This window comes from Pyrus communis, chromosome 3 (assembly GCF_041283825.1).
Source record: "Pyrus communis isolate YQ-2024b chromosome 3, ASM4128382v1, whole genome shotgun sequence".
Classification (NCBI taxonomy): Eukaryota; Viridiplantae; Streptophyta; class Magnoliopsida; order Rosales; family Rosaceae; genus Pyrus; species Pyrus communis.
In genome coordinates, this window is record NC_142567.1 from 4663142 (window position 1) to 4683631 (window position 20490).

At 34.5% G+C, this 20490-nt stretch overlaps 1 protein-coding gene and 1 non-coding gene across 2 annotated transcripts; both read left to right on the forward strand.

Moving 5' to 3' along the window:
* Positions 1–7553: 7553 nt before the first annotated feature.
* Positions 7554–7656, forward strand: LOC137716644 (U6 spliceosomal RNA). The gene has a single exon (XR_011065709.1). It is a non-coding gene; the product is annotated as a U6 spliceosomal RNA (small nuclear RNA).
* Positions 7657–16346: 8690 nt separating this feature from the next.
* LOC137716443 (protein DETOXIFICATION 19) lies at positions 16347–20414 on the forward strand. Its single transcript, XM_068455901.2, has 7 exons — positions 16347–16896; positions 17860–18404; positions 18497–18583; positions 18663–18719; positions 18825–19063; positions 19181–19299; positions 19569–20414. The coding sequence occupies exons 1-7, from the start codon at positions 16618–16620 to the stop codon at positions 19689–19691; spliced, it is 1449 nt and encodes a 482-aa protein (XP_068312002.2). The 5' UTR covers positions 16347–16617; the 3' UTR covers positions 19692–20414.
* The last annotated feature ends 76 nt before the right edge of the window (positions 20415–20490 follow it).

Consider the following 20490-nt stretch of genomic DNA (forward strand, 5'->3'; position numbering starts at 1 on the left):
CTTAGACCTTGAAAGAAAGAAAAATTCGCAGCAGCAAGAATGGCAGAGACAGGTTACAAATGAACCTGCTCTGATACCATATAGAAATTATAGCTTTAATTTGTGATGTATATTTCATATTTGCAATGTACAATGGTTCGGGTATATATGAGGAAGAAGACTAAGAAAAACAAAAAAAAAACATTCCCCTTAAAACAAGGAATAAAACAAGGAGTAAAACATGGAATAAAACAAGGAGTAAAACATTCCTTAAATCAAGGAATAAAACATTCCTTAAATCAAGGAACTCATTATTTTCAACAGTATTAGTCACATTTTGTTAAAATTATATATATGCGTGCGAATAATTTATCGATATTTTTATGTAAAATAATATGTAATTAATTAATTTTGAATCAATTGGCTAAAAACTTTTTTTTTATTTTGTAGGTAAATTATTTTTCATGTGATAATACATATATGCTAACCATATTTTGTTATTATTATATAGAGTGAGCAATCAATCTACATTCTTTTATTCTGTAGGTAAATTATTTTGCATGTAGGTAAATTGTTATATATATATATATATTTGCAAAATATTGGTATTTAATTAATTTTGTAGGTAAATTATTTTGCATGTATCATTACATAACTTACTAGGAACTTATATTGTTATTATATATATGTTGTGCAAAATAATTTACCTATGTTATATTTAAAATATTGATAATTTTGAATAAAATAACTTTTTGATATGGGAATTGTTATTAGCACTCCAAAAATCTCATTCTACACTCCTCACAAGTGCATTTTTCTTTCTAATTATAGAAAGTTTGGAGTGTAAAATGAGATTTTTGGAGTGCTAAAAACAATTCCCTTTGATATTTGTAGGATATACTAATTTACTTGTTAGCATCATGTGAAAACAAATATATAAGGAACATTGGTATCATGTAAATTTTTGTTATTAAATGCATAGGAATCATGACATTTAATTTTTTTTCCAAACCCCCGTAAGGTATTTGAAGACATTTAATTGAATGAAATAATGTAAAATAAAATGTAGATAATAAGTGAAAGACCCAAAGTAAGTGTTATTAGGGGTAATTTAGACATAAAAAAATACGAACTTTGCCAAGTCAAATTTAATTATGAATATTGCTTAGTTGGAGCTTAGTCATTGAGTTTTTATTAGAGAAAATTACCATGATGAGTTTTAGTTAAAGAAAATTGAATTGTAAGGGATGTACTCATATTTTCAGAAAAAAAAAAAAAAAAATTAAGGGCAACTATTTCGACCACAGAAACATGTCATACTAATTATAAATAAAATCCGATTACGATAGAAATTGGATTATTAGTCCAATGGGCTAATATGCATAACCTTTTTTTAGGGCGTACGTCTTAACTTTCTAGAGCGCGTAACCTAAAAAGTAGGCGCCCTAAAATATTGATGCAGATTAGCATATAATTAATATTTATAGTACACTTATATATGTAGGGTAAATACTAGAGAAATAAAATTTGTAAATTAAAATATGTGTCACCAATAAAAATGAGCATGTTTATTAATGTTTAAGTAATTATTTAATCATCAACTTTCATATCATTTAGCTTTCAAAATTTTGTTGCAAACTTAGCTTTCTTAACGTTACCCATATATAAGTATAAGTAAATTAAGATACAAAAGGTTGTTCCCCCTGTAACTTGTTCGCTTTTACTTAGATCCAATGTTTACTTCGTAGTCTAGGGTTCGACTGACATCGAATCATTGATAAGATTAATCAAGATGCCAAAAGAGAGATAAAATTAAATTAAATTAAATTTTTTTTAGGCAAATGTTTTGAGATGTTGGAGAGGGCTCTTTTTGTCAATGTCGCTGCCATGAGATTTGATGCTTTCAACCTTTTTCTTATCTGTTTGCAAAATCCTTGAACTATTGTCCTCAGTGCCCAATAGCTGTTATGATCATATATAGCGCCAAACATCAGACACGTGACAGAGTGGCACGTTCCTTGATGAACACGTGCACAATACTTGGACACGTGTGTTGTGTGTCTTGGGCATGTACACATCATGACTCATTGCGGCGGTTGTATGTATCGGACACTTGTTCAAATCGCTTTGAAATTTGTTAATCCGAGGTCAATCTTTTTGGTTGATGACGATTGGTACAAGTTCAATAAAATTTATCCGCCGCTTCCAGTTGTAGCAGAAGTTTGGGAGACGTACCACTACGCTTCTATTTTGCGAGTTTAAGCGGTTGAAGGCTTGAAGCTTTCCTAGAAAGGCCAAATTGCATGCGCAAATAATATGCCATCCCTACATCTACATGGACAGAGTGAAGTTATACGTGAATATTATCATGTGAAAACTTTTGATATAAAACCTTCTGATTATGTTTCTTATCAATGTCTAACTCAAACTGAACGTTAGTATCTAAAAACTTATGTCTAATTTCACTTTCATATGTGGGTTAATATATCTCCTTGTTTATTAATAAGAATTAAATTTGCAAAGAATGTGTATTGTTTCAATACATGTGTATACTAACAGCAAAAGAATGAAAAAACGAGTGGATTCGATAGTGTTTAGATATAGCATAACCGTAAAAAGGAAAGTATGAGTAACCAAAAAGAGGTTTTCTATCTCATACAGATTTATTTGCACCTCATTCTTTCTTAACTGTGCAATTTTCGTTTTATTCTCACACCAAGTAAGTAAACATGAGTTGAAGCTTATTGATACATAAATTAGGCTTGAAAGGGTGCTTCTACCTTTTGATTGATGTGCTCAGACTTGGAGAAAATTTGGATAGAAAGTTCAGTTTGAACGAAGATTGCTCTTGGTCACCTGATGACAAAAAAATTAATAGTGAGACACTCTTGCATTTGATATCTATAATTAAGCTTAAAATGTTAAAAGCATATCCATTCATTCTCGTCCCTTAATCTAAAATCCAAATGTTAATAACCCTAGATCTCTTGATCACTGTGATCAACAGTAGATGCTTGTAAACATATAACGTTATTAGAGTTCTTTATCGCATGAACAAGATTACCATAGAAACCCACATGAAACGGGTGATTTGTGGAGTTTTATCTTCTAATAAAGCTCGTTTGTTAACCACTTGAATTTTTTTGAAGTTAATCCGAGAACGCCACTTACACTACCCTACAAGTGAAAGTGTTATGTTCTGCTCTTAGTCAAAATTGATACTAATTGTAGCTAACTTCGATTTAGTTCAATTCCCACTTCCAATATCATGGAATAAAAAAAAGTTACTTCGACAACATATTTACTTATTATCATTTAAAAGGAAATATTTAGTGCTCAAAATGAAAGTGGTTTTTGAAATTTGACTTTAGAAATTTTTTTTCAGCAAGGTTTTCGTTTTTCTCTCCTTTTATACACCCATTCATCACTATGCATGGACTACACCAAGGTGGAAAAGGATCCCCGCCGGATCCTTTTCCTAGAAATCCTAAGGATCTCGTGATCTCATCCGTTTATTGTACAAAATGCGATCAGAAATCATTTCAAAATTTAAAATTTAAAATTAAATATGAATAATATCTAACGAAAACTGATCGCATGATATACGATGAACGGATAAGATCACGAAACCCTTAAGATCCCTAGAAAAAAGGATACGGCGGGGATCCTTTTCCCACTAAGGTCAACCATTTTCAGTACTTTTTTTTGGTTGTTTTTGATTTGAAATAGGAATCACATCCTTACACGACCTCACTTCCTACAACCACAAACATGCATATAAAATCCCCATAAAACACCCCCTTCAATTTTCACTGAGATCATATCCTCCTGCACGGTTTCTCAGATCATCAATAGGCCCTTGGACCGGATCGTATTCATGATCATGATGACGATCTTTGCCCGGCCCCTCTGGGCCTTTGATCTGTTCTGTGGTTTCCTTGCTTGCTTTCCACGCACCATCCATGGTGGGCTTGGCTGTGTCTCTCCCAGTCTCCTCCGCCATCTCAGTGGCTTTCACAGGTCCATCTTCTGCATGGTCACTCGTACCAGCTAGATCTTGATGTCTGGCTTCGTATAACCCTTCCTTCAACGTCTCCTTTGCCGGCAATCTTGATGTCCCGCTAACTTCACCCCCACTTTCTCTTGCATCTGCCACTGCATTGGCACCCTGAACATTTAACCCCATGAACCCATGACAAGATTGATATGAACGAAATTAAAATTATAATAAGATTGAAAAGCCATGTTATTTTTGTCACCTACTTATGTCCGACTATCGTATGAAGCGCTGATCACATATACTCTTCTCTAGAAGAACCTCTCCAGATGAAGTTCTATGACACGAGTTTATAGGGAATGAGTGGATTGCTACCATAGCGTCTCATAACACTGATGTTCTAACCACAATATTGATGTATATATTGTATCATGTCATATAAATTGCTCTTTTTGTTTTAATGTTTTGATAAATAGAGTCAGTCTCATAGCTTGACAAAATAAGGCTCGGTATTTTATTAGGAGAACGTACATATTATTTTTGTGCTAGGTAATACCGAATTCGAATTTCGTAAATAAGAACTGTAGAATAAAAAACACAAAAATTGTACATCAGCACCTTCAAAGGCAGTGGAGAAGCAAATCTTGGAGAATCTGCCGGAGGGTTGAGTCAATTGCAAAGCTTTAGAGGCAATAGCCCTTCTTGCTATGATCAACAATATTGTTGCTGGCTTTGCCATGTTTTGGTGGCTTTGTTTTCTTACCCCCTTTTATATATTATTCTTCCTCATCTACTATGGTAGCGCTTGATTCAGTGTCAAAATTGATGATATGCGAAGGTTTGCAGTTGCAGCTCAAGATGAGAGACACGTGGAGCGGTTTGGACACGTGCAGCAAGCACAAGGATCCCTCTTCTGGTGATTTGGCTGTTCAGTGTCACATGCTATCTTGCAAATCAGTAAGTCAAATATTTCGGATTTCGGCTGATGCAAAATAATAAAGGCCCAAATTTAGATTTGGTCTCTGTTACTGTTGAGATATGTGAGAACCATTATTAAAATTTTAAGGGTGAAATTATTGTAACGGATTTTATCGGATTAATTAATTTTAAAAATTAAGTTGAATTGGTTTAAAATAGATAAGTTGGACAGTATTTGATCAGTGTCGGATTAATAAACTAGACAATTAATAAATTTTAATATTATATTATTTAATCCACAATTATTAATCTAATTTTTTTTCTCCATCATTTTCCACCGTCTCCGTCCCACTCAATCCCTCTTTCTCTCCCTTCTCCGTCCCACAATATTCGGATTTTGGCTGATACAAAATAATAATGGCCCAAATTTAGGCGGCGGCGATTCGTCAGGGGCTTGAGATGTGCGTTCAAAGTATTCTTCCGGAGTCAAGGGTGGTGCTAGAGGTGGAAACCGATTCGAAATGACTGATTCAAATGTTCAATAAGGAGATTCCAACGGACGTGTCAATGGAGGTTTATTTGGTTGATATTTGGGCTATGGTGCCTTCTTTTCACTTGGTGAAGTTTATCTTCACTCCTCGTCAATGTAATCGTGCAACTCATAAGGTGAAAACGTATATTCATAAGCCTGATGAAAGTTTTGGTTGAGATGAGTTAGGACCATAATTTCTGTTTATTATCTTAGCAGAAGATGCAAATGTTTTCATTTGTATTTGATTGATCAATAAAATTCTCTTTCGAAAAGAAAAAAAAAAGATTTGGTCTTTGTAATTGTTGAGATATGTGAGAACTATTTAAGAATATAATTGTGCACTTCGACCAAAAAGAAAAAAAAAAGAAAAAAAAGAATATATTTGTGCACCTTTTTTTTAATTATAAAATATGCAATTAAAATTTTAAAGTGTTAATAACAATTCCATATAATATTTTACATGTAATTTTTTCTTTTAATACACCTCCATGCAAAATGAGGTTTGAAGATCCGCAAGCATTGGCACATCAAGTGGTCTAAGGCACTCCTCAGTTATATCCTTCCACATCTCCACAATTTTTTTTGTTTAAACACATCAATTGCAGGTTCTTCTTGACTACCCATATTCCTTCATGTAGCAATCCATACTAGGTGCAGCATGCTCCCTATCTTCGTCAAACTGGATGACCAACACCAAATACATTTTTGGTTACTAAATAATTACTCTCAATTATATATAATGTATATGTGCATGGTTATTACAAAATTAATGTGGTTCAAAATTAATGTGGTTTAATATTCAATGTCAGAACGTTTGCTCAAAAAAAAAACAAAAAAAAAAAAAAGAAAAGTCAGAATATGTTATACCTTGTAGCCACCATTGTCATTCATGAGCCTGAAAATGATACGGGAAGCGCTAAGAATTTTAGGGCTATTGAAACCACTCATATACCTGACTCATTACAATATCTCCCATGCCACCCAAAGATATGTTTGAAACTAACATGTTACCAACAGAAGCTGTCGCAACACGCATATTGTCCATGCAGATGCAGTAGGGGTGCATTCTTCGTATAACAATCTAGCTTCCTCAAAGAAAGCTTCGGCAGTTGCTTTTGTTGAGAATGAGTCTCACATTGATGGGAGGAAAGACATTGCATGAGCTTATAAGTAAGTTGGACTACTCCCCATATTGCTAATTGGTTTTATGGTGGAATCTCAACTTTTTTCATGGTATTAGAGTCAAGGAGCGGACTCGTACTATATTGTCACGTGATGGGTGGGTCTCCTTGGCCCTGCGCGATGATGGATGGGTCCCCTTGGCCCCGCATGTAGGGTGAGTCCCCTTGACTTCACGTGGTTGCTGATGTGTGGATCTCCATGTGTGACCCACAAAATGAGGTCCCAAGCATGGGGACGTGTAGAATCCCGCATCGATCATAGGGAAAGGAGAAAACCAATTTAAATAGGATTACCCCACTTTAACTAACACCGATGCCTTTTGTGATAAAACTCCACACCTGACAAATTGTGTAGGTGGTAGTTAGGGATAGTATCTATGTATCCTTGATTTCAAAGGAGATAGGAACCTCAGTCTGGTAGATGAACCATGATTGTGGTATCAGAGTAGGTTGTCTCACGTGCAAAGGCAAACAGCCACACGCATTCCACGTCATCCCGTTGTGTTGTCTACATGTTAGGCTTGAAAATTCGCCACATATGAGAGGGCGTGTTGAGAATGAGTCTCACATTGATGAGAGGAGGGACCTTACATGAGCTTATAAGTAAGTTGGATTACTCTCCATATTGCCAACTTTCTTCAGATTTCCACTATATGCGACAAAACATACATAGAAAAAAGGAAAAATTCACGGTCCATTAAAAAAGTCAGGCTAAATTTCACAAAAATAACATTTAAATTTTTGTTTAGAAATTTTAGTTTTCAAAAAAAAGTGAAAAGAAAAGCTGAATAATTGAAAATAAAATGATTATCAAATGATACCTAATTAAATTATTTGAAGTAAAAGATAATCATGGGGACATAGGTATGGAATTCAAATTTTTTCTAATCAACTTGTAATCCAAGTTTTGACTGCAATATATAGCATATAACTAAAGAAAAAAAATGTCCTTTCGGGGACATTTGATAAAATTGTAACAATACAGAGAAGATTAGCATAGCCCCTACATAAGGTTGACATGCATAAATCAAGAAATGGTCCAAATTTTTTGTATTTGGGTAGATAAACCTCCTATTATAATCAATGATGTTATTGTGAATGATGTTTATTTACCTTGTACTAGTTAGTCTTCCTGGCTTTTATGAAACATATGCCGTTCTTTTAAAACAATAAAAAAAATAAAAATAAAAATAAAACTAAAGAAATGTTAAATATCATACAAAAAATTTAACTTGGTAAAAATCAAAGGGGTTGTCCACTAACGACTTTTGATTACAGAGTTAAAAGAAAAAGAGAAAACTCTACCAAAATTTGGTAAAATCTTTCGACTAATGAAATTTGATTGTAAAGAAAACTAACAAAAAGTTTAAAAAAAATTTCCTTTTAATGAAAAACCATTTTTAAAGGTATAGTAAATATTATCAGGAAAATGTATAAATGTGGTTTTTCGTTAAAAGTGAACAGTACCGAAAATGTTTTGTTAAACCTCCCTTGATTGTGTTGTTCAATGATCAATCCACGATTTCAAATCACAAGTCCGTTCTTTATCGGGCTCCCTGTGTGTGTTTTTTTTTTTTGGTCAGTCTTTTTTTTCTCTTCTCATTTGGGCAACGGATTGAGTAATTGAGTTGAGTCTCCATTTGCTTTTCTTTGATAATTTCTCTATATGCTATTTGTATATATGAAGTTGAGCATTGTGCCTTTGCCTCACACACTATTCAAGCCTTCGTGCTGTTAAACTTTTTTTTCTTTCAATAATTAATGTCGTTCATGAAATTTGAATTTAGATTTTCTTTGAAGTTCAGGTTTCTCAAAAAAAATTTCTTCTCAGTAAGATTCCCGTAGTGCGCTGAATAAGTAATATCCTCTCACTGAGTAATTTAATTCTCGTTCCCACCCCTTCTTCTTTGTTGCGGTTATCAATATCTATGTGAGAGGAATTAGGTTCTCGAATATGGTAATACCCTTCAAAGTGGCAATAAGATGATGAAAATGGATGAATTCTGTTGGAAGTTTTGAGCCCCTTTGCTTTGACTGAAATGTTTTTCAAAAGTTTCCTCATGAATGTCACCATTTTGTTCGCTTACTTTTCAATTTTTTTTATACAAATTATATGGGGGAGGAGAAATAGACATAGGATCTTGAGGGCACAAATAAGTACTCTTAAACTACAAGCCTCTTACGGAAAAAATGGGTTAGAAAAACATAAGCACACCAACTTCACAATTCAATCAGCATCATAAAACTGTTGTTAGTTGCGGAGTTAGAGTTAACTAAATTGGCTAAAACAATGTGCTTCATCATTTGTATTTAAGTTCAAATCTTTTCCTCTGTAATTGACAGTAAAATACGACAAATTTGACTGTAGACTATTGTTAAAAATGCACGAAACTTGTAGTTGAAGTGGTTCAACGCTTTCACAGTTTCACTTTGCAGCTGTAGTTTTGAGTTCACTTTCTCTCCACTATTATTTGCGTAAAAATAAAAAGACAATGAAATCAATTGAGAATATTTTCTTTCCATAAGTAGTTTGACACTCGGTCACATGCCTCCCTCACTTTTATCCGCCCGCAGTGGGAGCAAAGTGGGTGCTATTGAAAAACAATCAATAGCTAGTATGCATTATTTGTTTGTGGAACCTCGTCCTACCCTGGAGTTAATCATTAAAATTAGAAAATAATAAAGGAATTTTAACGAAATATTTCTAGTACTGTACATTTTAACGAAAAATGACACTTTTATTTTAAAAAATCACTTCTGATACTATTTACTTACAACACCATTTTGTCATTTGGATTAAAACTAAAAAATTTCTAACTTTTTACATTAATTTTTCTAAATAATTGGTGATGTAAAACATATTTGCTTTTATTGCTTGCCAGCTCACTCAGACTCTGAAAAAGAAAACAAGAATCGTTGCTCTTGTTCGTATGCATGCTTCATCATGACCCCACAAGGGATAGCCTATTCAGAGAAGGGGGATGTTACTAACTTTTTCACTTGAATTTGTTGGTTTAACTATTTTTTTTTCTCTTATTTGTTCCGCAATGTTAGATCCGAATCGTATAACTGTTTAGGCTACCTTTTAATGGATCAATTATGCCAAAAGATCACCCCCAGTGAAATTATTTAACTGTTCAAATACAGTTGTCGAAATTTTGGTGTTGAAGTGAAGAATATGAATCGTTTATTTATTAGATAATTATTGAATAACTAAATAATCTTGGATTTAGTTAAATTTTTGCATAAAGCATCCTAAAAAATAGACGGAACAAATTATTCGGGTAATATTACAAAATATAAAGGATAACCGAGAAAGTAAAATTAAAAAGTTGCTTCACATTCTTCTTACGAATTATTACCTTCATTTGTTGATCTTGGCCACTGGCCAGCCCCACAGATCCCTAGCTAGTCCCACTCCGAAGTTGGCATTATTAGGGAGGCATCTCCTTTATTGCCACTTGATGGTGATTGAAGTGGAATCCAATGGTTGTATTTTCTGGATTTGGATCCCCATGATCAAAAATCGTGTAGTCATAATTTATTTATTTTTATATTTTTTATGCAAGAGGTTATTTTACTTTTAAAAATATAAAAAGAATTTAATTGTGGTTGCACAATTTTTTATCAAAGGTCTACATTTGTTGATCCCTAGGATCCTTAGGGAGGGGATCCGACGAGGATCAAAATCCGTATTTTCTCTTCTTGAATTTTATTTTTTAATTTTTTAATTTTTATGAACCTTGTAAGATTAATAATTTTTTTTAACAAATGATACTATTTTCATTAAGGGTGTAGGAATAGGCTAAACTTTACGATTGATTACCAATAATATGATTCAAAAGTGTATTTGATCAGAATTGAACCTATTGATTTACAAGTAAAGAAGAATACTACTATATTATAATACTAAATGGCCCCACAAGATTAATAATTAGATAAGAAAGAAGATAGAAATGCAACGCAAAGCTCAATTACTTTTGCTATACATATAGTGCTGAGGAAGATTTGAGAGCAGATAATTATTAGGTTAAGTAAGCTATGAAGTTCTTATTCCAGTGTCCTTGCTGCTCTTGTTTCTGCTTCATGAAGCCCAAGAAGGGCAAAGCAAGGGTGAAGACGGCGGCGATGAAGGTGAGCAAGGAAGAGAAGAAGGTTGAAGCAAAAGAAGAGAAGAAGGTTGAATCCAAGGAAGAGAAGAAAGAATGACAACAATGTGCAGCTACCTACAACATCAGATTATATATGCTTATGAAACATGTATTTTGATTGTTGATTGTTAAACTCCTCTTTAGTTCTTCGAGTTAGATTTATATTAAAAGTGTACGACCATGAATGACGAGTTCGGTATGCTAATTAAGTGGCATGCATGTTCGTGTTCCGATTCTAATGTGAGAATCCTACTTGTAATATTACAGAGCTAGGGTTTCAAATGAAATCTTCCAGTAGTACTCTCTAGTGCTTTCCATTAAACATGTTTGCCTGGATAAACTGGCATATGTATAATAATATATGCTTGTAATTTTTTTCTTCAAATTCTTGCAGATTTAAGGCTTAAGGCAGTAAGTACTCGAATGATTAGCGCATTCATCACAGTTAGAATCTCCGCAACGTATCAATGTTTCACTCGTCGCTATCATCAATATCTTAATGAAATTGGAAAATGCATCATCGGATCTTATCAAGATTGTTGAAAGAGAGTTAAATTTGCTAAAAATGTACAGTTTTTTAATCTATCTGAATTAATATGTAGCAAAGAAAAGTGGTTCTTGATTCCCTTGCATCATCCAAGCAAATATGCAACGGTAAATGCAGGATATGCAGATTCCACAATGATGTAAAATAATAACCAAATTCAGACAGTTCCTGCTTTACAGTCTTCTGCACCTTTTGGTATCTGGGTTGGAGATCGAATTGTATTCTAGACAGAATGAACAACTGAATATTCAAGGAAAATTCAGCTATACAAATAGGTATGGGAGGAAAAAAATACTGAAATTCCCAAACCAAACTAAAAAAGTCCCGAAACCGAACCGAAAACATCCCAGAGAGTTCAGTACCCCGGTCTTGAAAATTTTGTTACTGGATTCGGGATCCTATATGCCTTCGTTCGGTAATCCCAAAACCAAACCGAAACATTTATTAAGTGTATATATGTTTAATTTTAAATTAAGTTTAGAAAATACGTAGATCATTGAATTGGTTGAAATTTAATCTCAACCGTCCAACTTAGGGGTTTCAATGGATTCTCTCTTAGTCGTCATTAAGCAATCTGAAACCCTCCGGCCTCTCTATCTCTCTCGGGCAATTTAAAAAAAATAGCTAATGATCATGGATAGAATTTTAATCAACTATCATAGTTTTTTATAATTCTAATCAAAATTTGATATAAAAATACTGTACTGCCCTTTATTAGAATTCGTGGTTCTTCGTTCGCTGCCTTTCATTTTTTTTTTTCTATACATTTTTTTCAATCGCTATTTTAGTTACTTATTTTCCTCGCTGTTTTTGCAAATGCTTTCGATAATTGAATGGAAGCATTTCCCAGAAGCTCTTCTCTTCTAAAGACTTGGTATCCTGCGTCATTGAATTGCACAGGCCATTTTGGGTTAAAACTGAATGGAAACATTTCCTAGAATTTTGAGTTAAAACCAGATTCTCGGATTAATACCTCCGGTGGGTTCTTAATCTTGGTGATCTGGTCTCCCTGAGAAGCTACACTTAAAACCAAGAATCCTTCCGGTCTGTCCACAGACTCAATAAACCCGTACCCAGCAGCTTCTGTAGCAGCATCAGAGCACAAGATAGCCCTTCCAAACTGTGAGCCAAAACCCAGAGATTAGTATACAATTAGAGAACACCCAGAGACCCAGTTTTCCTTCGCTGCAATTTCAGTTACGAACCTCTCTGCATATACACCATGTTTCATTGTAAGACCCAGTTGCAGAAATTGAAAATATTCAGACTTCAGATGGAAATTCCGGATCATTGTCCAAAAGCTACATCTCCCTGACCAATAGCTTTAGTGGCTGTCAGCCTGACAAATGGTGTGAACGCAGTCGAGCAAAGCAAATAAGTGCGATCTCCAATAAAGGACATTGCAATATTTACAATTTTTATTTTAATTTTGGTTAGAATTATGAAAATTTATAATTGTTGGTTAAAATCCATTCACGGTCAAAATTTTGGTTATTTCTCCTCCTCCCTAATTGTTCATTTCTCGATCTCTCCTCCTTCCTTATTCTCCACATTTGTCAGTCCACGGCGCCGTGGGTGTCCTCCATGGCCAAGGCGTACCCATGGCTCGAGAAGCTCTGCCTGAAGCGGATGTCCGCGACGGATGATGATCTTGCTCTATTGGCTGAGTCGTTTGCTGGGTTCAAGGAGATCATCCTCGTTTGCTGGGTTCGGGACCAATGGGCTCGCCGTCGTCGTTAGCAAGTGCAGCTACTTTCAATCCTTCAAACCTCAAGCTAAGATCTCAGCTTAGACCTTCAAGCATCAAGCTCAGATCTAGGCTCAAAGCCACCACCACCGTCGCTCCCATGGTTGTTACGTTTCTTTGATTTGAATAATGGATACGAACTAATTTGAATTTGAACCTCTAGATTTCGGGATTCAAAGGTGGAATTAGGGTTTTTATTTTTTTGGTTTGGGATTTTGATGCACGTTTCAATTGAACTAATCACGAGCCTCCATTCACAAGAAGGCAAATAGGAATTGAAATCTCGAACCGTACCAAAATTCCGAAAATTTTTCAAGAATCCCAAAACTAGAAAATACCGAAATTTCGGTTCGGGGTTTGGGTTCTGAAATACCCTTTTAAAATGGATCAATTCAGTATTCAAGTGTTGGGTTTTAGCTCGGGATCTTGACTCGAACCAACCCTACAAATAGTTATTTACCTTTAGGGATTTTTTTTTTTTTTTTAATAAAAGATATTATATGCATTAAATGGGTGTAGAGTGGGCTAAGTTTTACAATAAGTTAGTAATAATATGGTCAAATTCGTCTTCAGTGAGGATTAAATCTAAAACATCTAATTTAAAAGTGAAGAGGAATATCATTAGATTATAGTACTAATTAGATATATCTTTAGTTCAATCTTTTTTTTTTAATAAATAATATTATTTACACTAAGACCAACTCCAATGGTAGACTAAAAACCAAATTATCCGCTAAAATTTTCCCCCAAACCCACTCCAACCCAAGGGGAAAATTGGGGCTAAATGCTAAATGCTAAACCAAGGCCAAATTCCTCCCAAAATTTAGCCTAGAAATCAAAGTAGACTCCACTCAATATTTATCGGAATTTAAATTTTTTTTAGATTAAAATGTTTATAAAATTAATTTACGATAGTCTACATATTTATTTATTTTTTAAATTTAATTTAACAAAAAAAAAAAGCCTAAGTTCATTCTTTAATAATTCCGGGCTAAAATTTTAGGCTAGAACGGTTGGAGCAGAAAAATTGTTTTTAGGCTAAAAGCTAAATTTTCCGGACTAAAATATTTGGCTTTTGGCCCAACCATTGGAGATGGTCTAAGGGGCGTGAGGATGTAGCATTAGAGTCTAGTAGTACTTTACTCTCAATTTGTAAGTGAGATATTTCATATTCGATTCCATGAGCAGCGAGTTTGATACTTATTGTGGAGCTAAAATTAATCCAAAAATCTTAGAGTTGACTCGTGAACTTTTATCTGCATATGACGAAGATGTGCTTGTTAAATTGGCAAGACCCACATTTATTCCACGCTACAACTTCTTGAAAACCTGAGCTGCTAACTACAATTTCTCCAAACACTCATGTCCAGGAGAAAAGTCAAAGTATTAAAGATGATTAATAATTAAATCATTATCTTTATGCCTTCCTTATTAAAGATCCAGGCAATCAAGCAAAAAATCACAATCAAATGGATCACAAAGGATAATTCTAGGATATTATTTAATTAATAATATCTTGGAATAATTCCTTCATACTACATCCAATAGATGAAAGTGACACACTTTGGCCAACTAGACGTTGGCACATGGCATGACAATTCTTGTATGACACACATTGACCAATTGAACATCGACACATGGCATGGCAATTTCTACACATGTGGCCGACTATCTCCCTATAAATACCTCATTCTCCATCAAGTTTCGATAAGTTTTTGTTGCGCAATTAAGTTCTCAATTATCTTTTTTTAGAGAAACTCACTTAAGCATTAGAAATTCATTGGTCAAACCCTGCACCCCCCTCGACGGGCATGTGGCTTTGGTTATTGATTAAAGTTATTTAATTGTTTTATAGATACAAATTTATCAAGACTGAATACCATGAATTTTTGCCACCACACCTATTATTAATTGTTTTGGTGAAAAACTTCAATTTATTAATCAGACAGTCAAGGTATTAATACTTTGCTATTAAAAAGAGACAAAGTGCCATTTTTTTTAAGGTGCAATCAGAGTCTGTTGACTAATCAGATTATAAAACGACAACGGCATCAATTCTGTTGACTAATCAGATAATCAAAAGACGACTGCCTTCTATTACTTAAGCAAGAGTTGCCATGAACCAGCTGGGTTATTATATAGATCCCCTAAAGTAGAAAAACCATTGTATGAATAAATCAAAAGAAAATTTAGGAAAATTTTAATGATAATGATAAAATAAAGGGTAAAATAAATAGTATCATGATTGATTTTTTAATGTAAAAATATGTTTTTTATTATAATAAACACTACCGAAAATTTTTCATTAAAATTCTCGTAAATCAAAGCATAATAACGTGAAAGAAACATAAAGTTGTGCAGAGAGAAACAGAATTCAGTACCTAAACCCTCAAAAATAGCAAATGAATAAGTGAAGGAGCAAAATTGATCTCAACCACTCCACTATATAAAAATAGGACAAAACTCGGGTCAATTTTCCAAATTTTAATGGAAGAATATAACGTTTGGTGAATTAAAAAGGTACATGTCTTGGTGGGCAACATTATTGAATTTTGTTTTCTTATACAATTCTATTTTCTCTGATTGGTTTTTTTTTTTTTTTTTTTTTTTTAATTGGAACCATGAATTGACATGACATGGACATCACATGCCGTATTATATGAAGCTGATGATGTGATTTCACGATTGTAGTAAACGAGTAACCATAGTTGACGGTCGACTAATAAAATTCTAGTTGCAGACTTGGTTAGTGTGGGATGGCGAAAATATGCCTCTTTCTTTCAAACTTTCTTTAATTATTTTATTTTTACTGTTTTAAATAATAATGCTCTCTTTTGAAATGCTAATTAAAAAAAAGGGTATTTGAACATTTTGAAAAGAGTTGTTTTATTAACACACCACTTATTTTTCTATATTACCCTCATTGTTCACATACATTCAACATTTCCTTATTGTTCATTCTCACCATACCTCTAAATTTCAAGACTCTCATTAAACATGTAAATGCTAATTATAAGATCAACTATATGACATTCGATTGTTGGTTTATGTTACTGGGAGAGCACAAATCCAAAATTTACATCCCTCTCTGTTACTCATCTAGAGTCAATTTCACAAAATTTTGACCCAAAATTTTAAATATGAGTGTATAAACATTTAAAAAAAATGTGCGGAATGGAATAGAAATCCCAACCACTTGGTGTCAGACGGATTTATTGTAGTCAATTCATGTTGCTTGCCTCCATTCCTGCCCCAAAACCATCAATAGCATGTAAGTTTTTGTCTAAATATTTTTGTTTTTATTGATACAGAATACTATGTGATGGTGTACCCGTTTGTTCTCCTGGAACGAATGGCCGGTCAAGGTGGCACCGTGGCAGCTTCTGTCCCTTTTTTTATATATTGCCTCACCCTCCCCATCTCTTTCTCTAAAATCTCACTCATGTGAGATCTTGACAATTCCTGATATGAATAAGTGTCCATACACCACATGCCATATCTTAATCAGAAACAGACGACTTATCGACATTGCAGAGCAGAAGAAAGCTTGAAGGACTAGACAACAATGGAGAACGGAGACATGGTAGCAAACACTAATAATACGACGCCGTTGTTGGAGGCAGGTGGTCATGGAGGAGCAAAAGGGGGGTGGTGGAACAAGGTGCTGGACGTGGAGGAGGCAAAAAATCAGATGTTGTTTTCGTTGCCAATGATTCTGACGAATGTTTGCTATTACATGATCCCTTTGATTTCGGTCATGTTTGCCGGCCATCTTGGTGAGCTTCAGCTTGCCGGTGCAACCCTCGCCAATTCTTGGGCCACCGTCACCGGCTTCGCTTTCATGGTAAGGTGATTCTCTCACTCTCTCTGTATATCATGTTCTCTCCATGTATGTGCTGTTTGGAAAACCAATGGAACAGTAATCAAGAATACACAAATAAAACTGGTTACAAACTTTTAATAAAAATTACGATTGGAGACATGAACAAACAATAAAGAAATACTAAATCGTGATTTATATGTGGCTTATTCTTTGTTATCAATTAATCATCTGTGATATTTACCCAGCTCAAGCTTTTTAATCAATAGATTCATCGGTCAACTCTTGAGTTGATTGAATTAATATATGTATATAACTAACTATATGCATATATAGAACATTAGAAATTATAAATAATGTAATTTATAACTTCATTCACAAAATGAAACTCTCTTTGAATCACTTTGGAATAAAATTGGAAAATAAGCTTGATTGTTTTTTATTGTATCGAAATATCGAATCCAGCCTTTTTTAAATTTCTTACGTAACATAGTGATAGTGGACAAATAAATATAGGTCAATTTATTGAGCAATATAGAACTTCTTCAATTTCAACAAACTTATAAAAAAAAAAATTCACTTTTATTAGATTAAATGGAGCAAGGTTCTATTCTATTAGTATAGAAAGGGTTTGCATAATATCTGATTGATAGAATCCCACGAGTGAATAGAAAGTCGGATTTACAATGGATCTCACTTGAATCGCCCCATCTTCATCCAGTTCAATTTTTGTTTAATAGTTTGTAACCGGATTTCTTCGTGCATATTAGTGTATACGGTCTTTAGAGTATTGCTTTCTTAAAATATGTTTTCCATGGCTGTTTCAATTCACTTGCTTTGTCCTTCAATTTTTCGAAATCAAGCGTTCTGCTTCTTTTTGTTTTTATTTTTTTGGTACTTCAGAAAGGCAAAGAATAGTGCCAATTAATAGACTGCAGGCCTACTCTTTGAACTGTTTTCTTTGTCTATTATTCTTTCTTGGTTTAGGTTGGATTAAGTGGAGCTCTGGAAACGTTGTGTGGGCAAGGATTCGGCGCAAAGTTATATAGAATGCTGGGGATTTATCTACAAGCCTCTTCCATCATTTCTTTCCTGGCCTCTATCATTGTATCCGTAGTCTGGTTCTATACAGAACCAATACTTATCTTAATTCACCAAGACCCTCAAATCTCAAAATATGCAGCGCTTTATATGAAATTTCTGATTCCGGGGTTGTTTGCATATGGCTTCCTGCACAATATTTTGAGATTTCTTCAGACGCAATCCGTTGTCATACCATTGGTCTACTTCTCGGTGATCCCAGTGGTTCTTCATGTTGGCATTGCGTATGGCCTGGTACGTTGGACAGGTCTTGGTTACGTGGGAGCTCCGCTGGCAACTTCGATTTCAATATGGATATCAATGCTAATGTTGGCCACGTACGTTTTGTGCGCAAAGAAGTTTGAGCATACGTGGGAAGGGTTTACATTAGAATCATTTAATTACGTCCTCACCAACTTGAAACTTGCCCTACCCTCTGCAGCAATGGTATGGTAAGTGTTCTTCAATTTTTCTTTACTCTTTTTCAGAGTATGTGAGATAGAATCTGTAAGTATTCATGTCTTCATTTTTTTCGTCTTTCCAGTTTGGAGTATTGGGCCTTTGAGATTCTGGTGTTCATGGCAGGAGTAATGCCAAAAGCTGAACAAAACACTTCCCTAATTGCAATCTGGTAAGCATTCGGCTAGCTCTAAACTTATAATTTTTCGCTCGACTCAAGTAGATTTTTCCTAATCTAATCATATCTTCAGTGTGAATACAGAAGCAATTGCATACATGATTACATATGGCCTCAGTGCTGCTGCAAGGTTGGTAGAACAATAAATTCCAAGTTTAACTAATCACTTCGGGTTTTTCGATTCTACATTCTGTTTCACACATTGAATCAAATATTACTTTTTTCTTGCTTGTAGCACAAGGGTATCAAATGAATTGGGAGCAGGCAATCCTGAGAAAGCCAAGAATGCAATGGCTGTGACTCTTAAGCTCTCTATACTTCTCGCACTCATCGTTGATCTGGCTCTGGCATTTGGTCACAATTTATGGGCCGGCGCCTTCAGCAACAGCAGCGTAATAATAAAACTATTTGCTTCCATGACACCGTTGCTTGCAATTTCTATAATTGCTGATTCTTTCCAAGGCGTCTTATCAGGTCCGAATCATCATCCACTTGTATTAGGGGTTGTCCATCTGCTACTTTGCATTTGAACTTATTCTCTTTGCCTTCTATTTCTCGAGTATCTATGAGAGCGAATTTTCGGTATTTCAGGTGTGGCCAGAGGATGTGGGTGGCAGCACCTGGCTGTGTATGTAAACTTGGGAACATTCTATTTGGTTGGCATGACAATTGCAGGTGTTCTTGCATTTAAGTTGAAACTATATGCTAAGGTGAGACCATTAAACTTGTAGCTTAATTTTACACCCCCATAGGATTGAACCTTGGGTTTCCAAAATAGTGTAAAAAGAAGTGTTTCGAATCACTGCTGTTTGACGCAGACCTGTTATAAAAAAGTCCGCGCATCTGCACACTCAGTACTAACATTATTAATTCTTTAGCTGAACACAGAAGTGGAGCAAGCAGCTAGCTAGTAGTTGATTTTTTTTTGTTTATGTATCTAACTCAGTTCACGTTTTGTGCTTGATTTCTTCTGGTGCAGGGGTTGTGGATTGGTTTAATCTGCGGTCTTTCTTGCCAAACTGTCCTACTTTTGGTGGTCACACTGCGCACAAAATGGACTCAACTGGATTTACCTCGTAACGCAGATACAATTTTGGTCTAAATGGTCACACAAAACTAGTTAACAACATAGACCGCAATGGCAACCTTTTTAGACTAGATTATGGAATTTTGAGGAAGTTATATATTGCAGAGAAAAATAGTCTCTGGATGCTGGAGAAGATGCATGCGTGTTTCCATTAACTGGTTGTTCTGGCAAGCAATTTCCTATAGCAGGTAGGTAGGTGACTTCAATAAGAGAAATTCACGTACTATTTAATGAAGATTAATAAAAAGGATCTGATTTGCCGAGCACTTTTGCATCTTCAACGAATGTCACGCGTGACTGTCTTAATCTTTATAGCGATGACTACAAGAGTACGCGTATAATATCCCTTAAAGATAATATAGCAAAGGAGATTTTAGTAGTGAGCTATATTTGACATTATAAAAAAAAAAAAAAAAAAAAAAAAAAAAAACCAGCTGGTTGCTTGGCAATCTATTATTTCGGAGGCCGGAAAAACTTACCGAAGTATTTTAGCCTCCCACTAACCATTATCGTGCAATCCACCAGCAGAACTCAATCATTTTTCAATGCAACGGAAAATTGGAGTCATATGCAAGGTCATATTTGATTTTAGATATAGCTCTACAGGTAAAAGTAAAACCCCACATTAGAAGATTCAAAAATTATATTTGACTCAACTTTTCTCTAAGGAACATCAATTAAAGGCTTAGCCACTTATTATTATGGCAAGTTCATTATAAAGTTTAGTCCATTGCTCTATTATTTTGTATGTACTATTGTTTGTTAAAATACACACACACACACACTTCTCTGCTCTCCTACTTCCCATACACTC

Bases quoted from the DNA above. Each gene is read 5' to 3' on its own strand.
- LOC137716443 (XM_068455901.2), top strand. From the start codon at position 16,618: ATGGAGAACGGAGACATGGTAGCAAACACTAATAATACGACGCCGTTG. The intron at 19,064-19,180 runs GTCCGAATCATC...TCGGTATTTCAG, and splicing joins TTTCCAAGGCGTCTTATCAG to GTGTGGCCAGAGGATGTGGG. The intron at 19,300-19,568 runs GTGAGACCATTA...CTTCTGGTGCAG, and splicing joins AGTTGAAACTATATGCTAAG to GGGTTGTGGATTGGTTTAAT.